This window comes from Coregonus lavaretus (genome assembly GCF_964263955.1).
Source record: "Coregonus lavaretus genome assembly, chromosome: 25".
Taxonomy (NCBI): domain Eukaryota; kingdom Metazoa; phylum Chordata; class Actinopteri; order Salmoniformes; family Salmonidae; genus Coregonus; species Coregonus lavaretus.
Genome location: NC_140012.1, coordinates 15,814,255 through 15,827,448, shown reverse-complemented (window position 1 = coordinate 15,827,448; position 13,194 = coordinate 15,814,255). Strand labels below are relative to the sequence as shown.

At 41.9% G+C, this 13,194-nt stretch overlaps 1 protein-coding gene across 1 annotated transcript in view; it reads right to left on the bottom strand.

Annotated features, from left to right (window-relative positions):
- The window catches only part of LOC311100638 (1-phosphatidylinositol 4,5-bisphosphate phosphodiesterase epsilon-1-like), a gene marked incomplete at its 3' end in the record, with an annotated part of 107,045 nt that overhangs the window by 52,002 nt on the left and 41,849 nt on the right, over positions 1–13,194 (bottom strand). The window contains exons 3-6 of the mRNA XM_084141567.1: positions 11,632–11,948; positions 1,772–1,917; positions 1,306–1,561; positions 848–1,053 (exon numbers count right to left, since the gene is read on the bottom strand). Of these exons, the coding sequence (XP_083997693.1) occupies positions 848–1,053; positions 1,306–1,561; positions 1,772–1,917; positions 11,632–11,948 (925 nt within the window). The remainder of the gene's footprint in view (positions 1–847; positions 1,054–1,305; positions 1,562–1,771; positions 1,918–11,631; positions 11,949–13,194) is intronic.

Below are 13,194 nucleotides of genomic sequence, written 5' to 3'. Positions count from 1 at the left end.
ATATTGGCCATATACCACACCCCCTCGTGCATTATTACTTAATTATAATCTATGCTGTACTGTTGCATGTTGTCTTATGTCAGATATCCAGTCTTAAAATATCATTCTTTGTCTTGCAGTTACTATGCGTTCAGCATGTTTCATAAGGCTAGAAAGCCCAACAATTATATTTCATAATAACTACACTTCTGCTGGACAGAACATTCAGTTGTGCTCACACATTTACAAAATAGGTCAAGCTGCAACAATGGCAGTCTGAACTGAGGTGGTCCATGGACAATGTCTGCAGAGCTATAGTGGCTCTTATGGCTCTAACAGAACAGTATAAAAGCTGTCAATTTTTCTTATGACCTTGTGTCGCTCTGTCAAAGGACGAGTAGAAAAAGGAGTTGACATTAAAGGGAGACCTCAACTAACAGACAGGGTCACCATTCCTTCCACAGAATAACATCTAAAATGAGTCACATTCAAATAAGAGCTACATTAAACGATTTAAAGTGGAAGACGTTATTCTCGACTTTCTCAGGTTAAAGGGCACTTAAACACAAAGTAGAAATCTAAACTTATCATCCATGGAATTCTGCTTTAGAATGTGAAACATTCATAGAAAATCCATGTGTAAATAACCTTTAAATCAAACATGTAAATATACAGTAGAGTGGTGTAGTCAAGTAGAGGGAAAGCCTAGATGAAGGCCATCACAGTATAATGGAGAGAGGAATGGATTGACTCTAGATCTTTCCTGACAATTTAGGATTTGCCCTGATCTTGGGTCCGTTTTGTGTTTTCCCCCTCCAGGTTAAGGTTAGGATTTGGGGATCAGAGCCTTCCTGATCCTGTCACTTACTGGTTCGTGTTCCTGTCCATGAAAGAGTTTTTGTGGGAGGTAGAGAAGCCTTCGTGGTGGCCCCCTTTCTCCGTCTCCAGACTGCGGTTGCAGGAGCGGATGATCTGCAGGATGTTGCTGACCGTGGCCTCCTTCTCCTGGCTGTGCAGTCCGTCTGGCCCCGCCCTCTGCAGGAAGTGCTCCTGCCCGCCGTAGTCCGTCACAAACTACACAGAAAGAGAAACACAGGGTAAAGTGAACCTGTTACTGTAGTAATAACAGTGTTACTACACAGGTATAACAGCAATTAAATGTAAAGTGTACATAGCCAAACTGCTTGTTTTGATAGTCAAAACTGCTTGTTTTGGAAGAGCAATCAAAGTAGTGTTAAGAGCTTTAGGGTGATAGCAGATGTTGTCTGTCCACCTAGCTTTATTCACAGACTACGCTGCAAGCCTGGGCCTGGCCCACTTCTTTACCTCTAGTGAGTCCTCTGGTGAGTCGTGCGGTGAGTGGCACAGGCTGATAATGCTGGCAGCCCCGTCCAGCGCGTCACTCAGTTCTTTAAAGAAGATGCCACAGAAAGGCACCACCTTGCACCCTGGGATGTTAAGTGCACGGTTCACCACCTTCTTGTACTCGGACGAAGACTGCGCCATGGCATCTTTCAGGCTGCGCATGGTCTCAATGTCTGACTGGTCCATGAACTGCCACATCTTCAGTACTTTACGAGACCTGGAGCAGAGAATAATTCCATATCGATCTAACCACATCTTATCTACATTATGTTTAAAAAAAAATTGTTATGTACATTGTAGAAGACACTTATCCAGAACGACTTTCAATAGGTGCGTTCTGAATATGAAAATTGACAGATGCTGTAGGAAGACTAAGTGAGATATGTAATAAACGTATTTGTACTATAGTGTAGTCAGTCATAAATACCGTAGTCCAGCCAGGAACTCCATGACAGCGTTGTAGTTGCCCATGTTCCAACAGCACTTGGCTACGTGGACCAGGTAGGAGAACACCTCTCTCTTCTTCTCCATGGTACCCGCAGTCAGGATCAACCAGGTCACCCACAAGCTCACCTATTAGATGCAGCAAATCTCACAGTTAGAACATAGAACATGGACCCCACAAGCTCACATCTCACCTCTGGAGCACCTCTCAGTGTTAAAACAGACTACTTCATGGCCTGCCAATGATCCTTGAAAGCCAGGCTGCACTTCAAGTCCCTATATAGTGCACTACTTTTATAGGGCCCATAGGGCTCTGGTCAAAAGTAGTGCACTATACAGGGAATAAGGTGCCATTTTGGACATACCCCTAGAGTGAAAGACCAAGGATGAGGATTAGTTTCTCACTGTGCAGGTTAATGTTCTACACAGCATCTACATCAGCACGATTTATGATGAACCATGGTGAACTCATTGAAACGGAAATAAGCCTAAATTCAACCCATGTTCCGCTGTCACCATCTCCAACTGAATACAAAAAGATGTTGGTAGTTGGCTCCACAACAACTCATGAAACTCCTGATTGCACCAGGTCTTGTTTGTTGCACTAGCATATAAATCAAACAAAAAATAGTAGGCCTAAGGCAAAAGCTATATCAGCTTTATCCAAGTACTGGCAGAAACCCTGGCCTGGAAATAACAGTTGGAGCAAAGATTTGCCAGGTGTCATGTTGCAGCTAAACCCCACCTCCCCCGAAACAATGACGGTTAGATAAACAGTTCCACAGGCAGGCTCCTGACCAGGGCTGTAATGGTACATGTATTTGTACCATTCTGTACAGGGACCTCGGTTTGGTCCACATAAAAAAAGATATTTTCATAATTAATTGGGTGACATTACCTTCAGCTTTACAGAATCTCACCACTATGCATTTCCATCTCCTCCTCTCTCTCCTTTATTCCTTTCTCGAGCCTGCAGATGGGCTGTCAACAGTTTAGTGAAATATGTTTAGTTGCGAAAACATGTTACTATCGATGTTCCCGAACAGATTTCACTTGGTTTCCCAAATTTAGCTTTGGGTAGCTGCAAGAACCAGGTTGGAGAACCCATGGCATACAGCATTTGGGCGAAATATCAACTGTCCGGCAGCGAGAGCATGCTCCTCAACCAGTGGTTGATCCGTGCAGTGAAATAAGTGTTCTTGTATGTATTTCTCAGCTGCTCATATTAAGCACATGCTCCGCTATAAAAACCGAAGTAGCCTACAAAACGGACAGGTGGGAAAGCACTTGGTCGCTATTCGAGTGCATACATATAACATGTACTTTTCCCCCTCCCCCTGTTCCTGTCAATTTGATAATTGGCCATTCTAAATCACAACTAATTGTACATATTGATAAAGATTAAATTGAGAATAGTCTGATGTGAAAATATGATCACTTGATGAGAGAACAGCTGTGCAGCCAGAGGAAGGAACAGAGAGTATGCTTTTTTTGCTACTTTCTCAAATCATCAAAAGCCTGTCCCACCATGTTTGGATTTCTTAGACATTCTAAGGTCTGTATCATATTCACAACTAAAGTTGCCAAATAACTCTAAATCTAGCAAATAGGACCTGTTTCAAATGATCACTTTTAAGCTCAACATAGCCACTTCATATAGTGAGGGAAAAAAGTATTTGATCCCCTGCTGATTTTGTTTGCCCACTGACAAAGAAATGATCAGTCTATAATTTTAATGGTAGGTTTATTTGAACAATGAGAGACAGAATAACAACAAAAAAATACAGACAAACACATGTCAAAAATTTTATAAATTGATTTGCATTTTAATGAGGGAAATACGTATTTGACCCCCTCTCAATCAGAAAGATCCAGACTCCCAGGTGGATGTCAGGGACAAGAATGTAGACCTACACAAGGCTGGAATGGGCTACAAGACCATCGCCAAGCAGCTTGGTGAGAAGGTGACAAAACATGACTTAGTACTTGGTGGCAAAACCCTTGTTGGCAATCACAGAGGTCAGACGTTTCTTTTAGTTGGCCACCAGGTTTGCACACATCTCAGGAGGGATTTTTTCCCACTCCTCTTTGCAGATCTTCTCCAAGTCATAAAGGTTTCGAGGCTGACATTAGGCAACTCGACCCTTCAGCTCCCTCAACAGATTTTCTATGGGATTAAGGTCTGGAGACTGGCTAGGCCACTCCAGGACCTTAATGTGCTTCTTCTTGAGCCACTCCTTTGTTGCCTTGTCCGTGTGTTTTGGGTCATTGTCATGCTGGAATACCCATCCACGACCCATTTTCAATGCCCTGGCTGAGGGAAGGAGGTTCTCACCCAAGATTTGACGGTACATGGCCCCGTCCATTCGGTGAAGTTGTCCTGTCCCCTTAGCAGAAAAACACTCCCAAAGCATAATGTTTCCACCTCCATGTTTGATGGTGGGGATGGTGTTCTTGGGGTCATAGGCAGCATTCCTCCTCCTCCTAACAAGGCGAGTTGAGTTGATGCCAAAGAGCTCGATTTTGGTCTCATCTGACCACAACACTTTCACCCAGTTCTCCTCTGAATCATTCAGACGTTCATTGGCAAACTTCAGACGGCCCTGTATATGTGCTTTCTTGAGCAGGGGGACCTTGCGGGCACTGCAGGATTTCAGTCCTTCGCGGCGTAGTGTGTTACCAATTGTTTTCTTAGTGACTATGGTCCCAGCTGCCTTGAGATCATTGACAAGATCCTCCCGTGTAGTTCTGGGCTGATTCCTCACCGTTCTCATGATCATTGCAACTCCACGAGGTGAGATCTTGCATGGAGCCCCAGGCCGAGGGAGATTGACAGTTCTTTTGTGTTTTTTCCATTTGCGAATAATCGCACCAACTGTTGTCACCTTCTCACCAAGCTACTTGGCGATGGTCTTGTAGCCCATTCCAGCCTTGTGTAGGTCTCCAATCTTGTCCCTGACATCCTTGGAGAGCTCTTTGGTCTTGGCCATGGTGGAGAGTTTGGAATCTGATTGATTGATTGCTTCTGTGGACAGGTTTCTTTTATACAGGTAACAAGCTGAGATTAGGAGCACTCCCTTTAAGAGTGTGCTCCTAATCTCAGCTCGTTACCTGTACAAAAGACACCTGGGAGCCAGAAAAACCTTTCTGATTGAGAGGGGGTCAAATACTTATTTCCCTCATTAAAATGCAAATCAATTTATAAAATGTTTGACATGCGTTTTTCTGGATTTTTTTGTTGTTATTCTGTCTCTCACTGTTCAAATAAACCTACCATTAAAATTATAGACTGATAATTTCTTTGTCAGTGGGCAAACGTACAAAATCAGCAGAGGAACAAATACTTTTTTCCCCTCACTGTACATGCTCTCGCTCCGGAATGGGAAAAAATATCCTTTCTATTTATATTAATCTTACTGTAAAATCATATACCATAAAATAAAAGCATATCTTGTCAGCTAAATGAACAAGCCAGCCTACGGCATGGAGTATAGCCAGATAACATAGGCCTACAACTCACTCTGTTCTTCTGAAATACATTTTCTTCATATCATGTTTCATTAGACCTGACTCAAATAAATAATGTATTGATTGTGATGGTGTATATTAAATTGATTTATTAGACTTTTTAAAATGTTGATGTTCCAAAATGGGCACATCAGAAGCTTGTATGCATGGAGGCCTGGAGATGCTAACCGTGTTTATGTTAATTAACGACAATTACCATTTACATTTAAGTCATTTAGCAGACGCTCTTTTCCAGAGCGACTTACAGTTAGTGCATACATTTTCATACTGGCCCCCCGTGGGAAACGAACCCACAACCCTGGCGTTGCAAGCGCCATGCTCTACCAACTGAGCTACAGGGGACTGAGACCGGAAGACTTTTGCATGACAATAACCGGCAGACAACATTTCCTGACCGCTACGGCCCTAATGACAGTCAAGTGATAAAGAGCGGGTGTGATACTGCACGCGATTGAACAACAGCCAAAGTGCTGGAATTATTGTTGATCTGGAGAATTGACAGAACATTTTGGTGTCTATGTTGTTACTGCGATCAAGATAATTAGCCTACGTCCTGGACAACTTTATGTCAAGATTCCTGAGATAAGATTATGGTCATTGTACCTTTAGATAATTTGTTTTCTTAGTTAAAATGGAGCAATCCGGAACGTGAAAATTGCTTATTTATTTGTTTTTTAATAGAAAAAAAACTGAAAATGGCTGGTTAATTCGTTTTTGCATATAAAACCAAAAAAACTACTTGATATTTCGATTTTCACATGAGGATGGGGTTAAATGTGGAATGCCTGTCATTGGGTAACCCTTTGACGCGTACGATCACATATTTGTGATCATTGTTGAGTGATCCTTGCAGAGTACCATCACAAATATGTGATTGGAACAGTAGCAACAGAACGTATGATGCAACAAACACATCTAAACAACATTGTCTGAAAAGCATCTAAACAAGGTTTTGTACTGATGGGAAATAGGTCTTCACAACTTTATTCCTCAATTTCACCTTTTATTGTAAAAGATAAACGCAAACTTAATCATCCAAACATCACACGGAACACATCCACAGCCAAACTCATTCCATAAACCAGTCTAAATAACATGTTGCGCTGACAAAAAAACAAAACATAAGTTAGCGACCTAACATCTAGACTAGTTTACAATGTACCACATCTCTGGTGAGCACAAGGGAGAAATGTAATATTGTTTAGAAAAGAGATGCGTGTTAACTAAGCTAACAGCATCTAAATTCATTAGGATGGCAGCCATGTTTGTTTATGTTTGACAAGCAAAAACTCGCTAATCCCAGAATGCCATTCACTATAAGACGCAAATAAACAAAGTCAAAGATGGCTGCGCCCATTGCCTGAAAAATATTTTGTTTGGCCACTTCTCAGCATATTACAAATCTTCAATGTACTTGTTACAGTGTATACAAGAACCGGAGCACATGACTTGACAAGTTGTTTACCATTTTTGACAAATCACAAAGCACACCTCACAGATCATCACACCAAATACAAGCCTTCTGCCTAGCCTAACCGTAGCGTGAAAGCTAAAAAGGGATGAAACCATTTTAGGTGGGTTGGTGGGGGTTCAATTCCATGGGGGAAGGTATCGTGTGGGGATATGATGCAGCAAATATTACTATGATAGGTGATTTATCAATAAATGGGGGGCAAACAAAGGAGAAGTTTATATGCTAAATAAAAATAAAACCCCTGGAAAGGGTGGTCTGAGCTGGCAACCCTGAGGTACCATTTTTACAAACTGATGCCACGTTCAAAACAACTGGGAACTCGGAAATGTCAGACTTCAGTGCGTTCAAGACAACTGGGAACTCGGGAAAAAATGAGCTCAGACTGGGAAAAATATTTTTGAATGGTCAACCAACTCGGAATCCAACTCGGGCCTCTTTCTAGAGCTCCGACTTTCCGACCTGAAGATCACGCATGTCATGATTTGACCTTGTAGTTTTCCAAGTCGAGTGAACTATCCCATCACCTCATTCTCTCAACCAGCTTCACCTGGAACGCTTTTGCAACAGTCTAGAAGGAGATCCCACATATGCTAAGCACTTGTTGGCTGCTTTTCCTTCACTCTGCGGTCCAACTCATCCCAAACCATCTCAATTGGGTTGAGGTCGGGTGATTGTGGAGGCCAGGTCATCTGATGCAGCACTCCATCACTCTCCTGTGATGGCCAGTTTCATCATAGCGCTTGATGGTTTTTGCGACTGCAAGTTCTTGAAATTTTCCGGATTTAGTGACCTTCATGTCTTAAAGTAATGATGGACTGCCGTTTCTCTTTGCTTATTTGAGCTGTTCTTGCCATAATATGGATTTGGTCTTTTACCAAATAGGGCTATCTTCTGTATACCACCCCTACCTTGTCACAACACAACTGATTGGCTCAAACGTATTAAGGAGGAAAGAAATTCCACAAATTAACGTTTAACAAGGAACACCTGTTAATTGAAATGCATTCCATGTGACTACCTCATGAAGCTGGTTGAGAGAATGCCAAGAGTGTGCAAAGCTGTCATCAAGGCAAAAGGGTGGCTACTTTGAAGAATCTCAAATATAAAATATATTTTGATTTGTTTAACACTTTTTTGGTTACTATATGATTCCATATGTGTTGTTTCATAGTTTGATGTATTCACTATTATTCTACAATGTGGAAAATAGTAAAAATAAAGAAAAACCCTGGAATGAGTAGGTGTGTGCAAACCTTTGACTGGTACTGTATGTGTGAAATTTGTTTTGATTTAGAATGGACCATTATCATGCACCTGTCTCGAAACAGGGGCAGCGGAAAAAAATACATGTCAACTATGCACTTAAATAGCGAATGGAGGATGCTTTTCCCGTGGTTCAATTTCATGCCAGCCAGGTAGGCTATACTCCTGTTTTAAAGAGAAGCAATGTACTTAATATTAAGAAAGTTGAGAAGTATAGTAGGCCTAGCCTATAGAAAGGTGATGGGATCCTCCTCTTTTTAATAGAGGCCATCACTCTGTTTTCTCATGCAATCGCATAGCCTATAGAAATGTTGCACAACATTGTTTGATTAGATTTTCGATGCATTTGCATTGATGTCAGAGTGATTAGAGGGACAATAGAGTGTGGAGTACCAGGTAGTTAGCAAGTTTGGTAGGCTACTAATGAACATCAGCAGCATCAGATCATGGAGAAGCCTAATTACCGTGACTAAAAGGTCACGTGGAATTTCACTGCAATCATCACTCGTGACCGCCGGTGTCGCAGTAATATGGTCACTGTAACAGCCCTAATCCAACCAATGCCTCAAGTCGTGCTGTAGGTCCACAACACACACAAAGGGTTGTGGGGTTCTGTACAAAAGCAACCCCTAGCCCCTACCCCTAGACACTTGGATTAGACAGGTGTAAGCAATACCGCCAAAATTCCACCAAGCCTTTCAGAGGGTAAGGTGGTGCTCTCACCATGTCACCACCCATTAATCCCTCTCAGATCTCCACAAGTGACTAGACTCTGGGCAGTAGGGGCTAGGGGTTGTTTCTGGATAGGCCATGGGTATTATGGTAGTGCAGTCAGTCAGGCATTGTCTACATTTTTTAAAAGGGCAGTGAGGTTAAAAACGTGATTTCCCTGTTTTAAAAAAAATATTTCCACACACACTATGAGATAGGGCCGGGACGATATCAGTATGGCGATATTATTTCCATGGCAAATTTGAACACACGAAGCAGACCAAACTCTTTGGTCCTTTAAAATCCTGCTGTATGTAAAATAGTGTGCTATAGTTTGGAAAATAAATACATGTGACTCGATGATAATTATGTTTGTTTCCAACATTAGGGCTGTATTCCTAAAGAAGTTAAATCTGCAAAGTGTTTTGCTTCCTTGCTACGATACAAACGGGTATCGCAATACTGATATCGTCCCAGCCCTACTATGAGGTCGAAAGAACATTCTGAAATTGTGAAAATGATAATGCCCTTTTTGTGTAAGAGCTGTTTGAAAAAAATGGCTGGAATTTCAGCCTGTTCGGGTGGAATGGAACGTTTGATTTCAGAAGGGCACTCACCCCTCCCCGCTTTCGCCCGATGATGTGACGGGCCTTTGCAGGTTCAACCCAGCCAGCGTAAAATAACTCCTTCAGTGACAACCCATTACATTACCCTAGAGTGGGAGATGTACCGTGCTATAGAAACCCCCGCTTTATGAGTCACAAGTGCGCCTCTGGCACTGAAGGAGGCATTGTCATGGTGCGTTCGTAACCAAGTTGGAAGAGGGAATTTACCACATACGACATAAATCCACTTGAACGTCCCTCAAACTGGTAAGCGCTACTGGGAAAATCGTCTATCATCCTGAGCAAGCACTTCTCCCACATGGTGACCTCTGATGTCACCTACTAATGAAATGGCGTCTCAAACAGCATTTTCAACAGTTAAATGCAACAAAAAGTTATTTATAAAAAGCAATCTATTAATGTGTTTTTGAACTCTATAATTTGTTTACAAGCATGACGGCTGTACTTTTAGTTTATGGTTGACACAAGTTCAAATCACATGAATGCATCCAACTGGTATTTATGTCTTCACAACTGGTAAATTCCCACCTCCCACATGGATACAAACGCAGCATCTGAGTGGAAACTTGAGGCCCAACATTACAATCCAGTCACAACAGACAATGCAAGAAACATTGTAAATGCTGAACATTGTGAATGGCATTTTATTTTCCGGCTGTACCGAAACCGAACCGTTACCCCAAAACCGCAATACGTACCGAACCATGGGTTTGGAGAACCTGGGTTGCAGTTTGATTTCCCCCAGAGAGAAAACTTCAGAAACACTAAATAAAGTTACAGCCCCATCACAGACATCAACCACCCATCCTCCTCCTCCCTCGTTTCCAGGAACGACCGTCACTGAGAGACAGTACCAAAGTGATAGAGAAGCAAAAACATTCCTCTTCTCCCTCTCCAAGTGTCTGCAGTACATTATAGAACTATTTGAATCCAAACGGACTGCATTACATTACAGTTATGTTTCTCAGCGTTATAAACATTGTTGGTGGTGGACATGAAAGTGCTGGTAGGCCAAGTAGATTAGAGGCAGGCACATACTTTGCAGAGCAGCTGATATTCCAGATAGCACAACTCCTGTCTTCCCATGGATAAGTCAGTATTAATGGTGGGAGATCAGTCGGTGGTGATCTAAAATAGGCTTTAGCTGTTATGTTGTGTCCCTTTGATAACAACACAGGAGTTACATCAGAATGACAACCCATATCCACTGGACTGAAAACTGAGCGGCACTCTGATTTATAGTACATCATATTGGCGTCAAACAGGCTACACAATAACAATGGAATGGAATTCAAATTTTGGTGTGAGTGTCAACAACACCATTTGACCTGAGATCAAACACGTACACAACGTACTTACAAACTTGTTTCCTTTGTTGTGTGTGCTATTGCACTATGAGGGTTCAGTGTTCCCATGATGGAACTATTACATAATCAAGGTTGACAGAGAGTTATTACAAACTCACCATAGGACCATATTGTGTTTGTCAGCGTTAACCGCTCCAGACAGCTACTTCGACTCAAACGGCCCAACAACTTCCCCAGTTTATCTGCTCCAGTTCGGGGAACTGAGGCACAGCAGGTAACCACGCACACAGTGAGTCCATCTGATCATGCTGTGGAGGTTGTCAGACTTGGTTTGTCTCTGTTGGGAAGAGTCACTCATTTGATTCTAGCTCTGCCACATGCCCAAAAATTGTTAGGATGCACATTTGGGGAAATATAATTATTTTTATCCCTATGCTTTGTTCACTTAATGAAAACGAGCTGATGTTAAGGCATGCAACTTAAAGATGACATCATTTCCACTCCTCCGCTCGGTATTCTGTGCTTGGGATTGACCTCATTCTGATGTGGCTGATATGTCAATCAGTGTAGAGGGGAGCTCAAAGGGCTCCATTTATGAGCGTAATCAATGCAAGTATGAGAAACAAACTGGCAGAATAAGATGCACTATACAACGAGGTGGTCAATTCCACAAGGCAAAAAAATTATAACTAACATTACTGTTAAGTAAGATCTTTGATAATCTAGTACAGCAGTGATCACCAATCCTGGTCCCGGAGAGCAACAATGTGTGCAGGCTTTTGTTCTAGCCCATCACTAACACACCTGACCCAACTTAATTAATCATCAAGACCTTCATTATTTGAAGCCCATCCACTAGATATTTAGGACAAGGATTGTTATTGACCACTCAAAGCATAGTAACATTAGCCCATACTCTCTACACTAGCCTCACCTCATTGAATCGTGTGACCAGGTCCTCCACAGAGTTCCTCTGGGTCTGCGTGGGCAAGGCCGGACCCGACAGCAAGGCCTTGAGGTTGGGATGCAGGCACTTGCTACAGTCGGGGCTGCCCAGGTCCCTGGTGAGGAAGCAGAGGTAGTCCAGTGGGAAGATGCGTCGGTACAGCTGCTGCTCCTGCTCCGTCAGGATCCTAGCAATCTCCTCTGGGAACTGGATCAGGTGGCACAGCTCGGCCAGCTCCTTGCTGATGCCAATCACGTTGGGCGGAAGGGCGCTGGACACCGACATGTTGCTCCACAGCTGACGCTCTGAGAGAGAGACATAGACAAAGAGATGTACACAGTCACCTAAAATGTTACCTTCAATGTCAATGCCCAGGTATTATTAAACATGGTAAGAAAGCTGAACACCACTGTCTTTCATAAGACAAACATGTCTTAAACTCTGTAGTTCAGACAAACTTCAGTGCCCTCAGCATCCCACATTTATAGTGAAAGTTCACCCTTGCACAGTTTTCACATTTTGCTGCCTTAAATTTCAATCTAAAAAGGGATTCAATTGTGATTCTTTCTCCATTGATCTACACAACATCTGTTTGCAAAAGTAGTGGTTCTTGTGATTTTAGAACAACTTTCCCTGTCTCTGTAAGGTCCCTCAATTGGACAATGAATGTCAAACAATAATTCAACCTCAGAGCCACCAATGAGCTTTAAAAGCATGTTAGGTGTAGATCAGGGGAGATTAAGAAATACTTTTTAGTATGGTCCAGTATGGTAATTAATCTATGGATGGTGTATCATATCACCCAGACACTGCAAATATCTGGCCATCCATCCTAACTGAGCTTGGAGAAAAAATGGAAACTGCTCAAGGCCATCACTACAAGGGTTAAGATGATTTAAAACAGCCACTGAATTAATTGGCTGAGCTGATAAAAACTGTGCATGGATTAACAACATTTATTCACTCCACATTACTGGTCTGTATGACAAAGTGAAAAGAAGGAAGCCTGTGTTTAAAAATCCATTCCAAATCATCCATTCTGTTTGAAACAAGGCTGTTGAATAATACTGCAAGACAAAATGGCAAAGAAATAACGTTTTTGGCCTAAATTAAAAACTTCAGGTTTGGATCAAATCCAATACAACTCATCATAGAGTGAAACAGGGACTGTGGAATTTGTCAGGATAAAAATACATATGAGGGAGCAAAGCCCAGGTAAAAAGTTTAATACCTAACTCTGGGATATAGTTTTATTTTAAAGTGAGACAATTAGGCCTACTGTACACAAATCTTAAAGGTCAATTGCCCATTAGAATCAACTTATCTGGTTTTAAAACGGCCTATGTGTCATCGATATGAGTCAGAAACATGATTTTTAGTGTCATAATTGATTAAGTGTAAATAGGAGTTTTCTAATCAAATCACATTTTATTTGTCACATGCGCCGAATACAACAGATGTAGACCTTACCGTGAAATGCTTACAAGCCCTTAACCAACAATGCAGTTTTAAGAAAAATAAGGGTTAAGAAAAATATTGACTAAATAAACA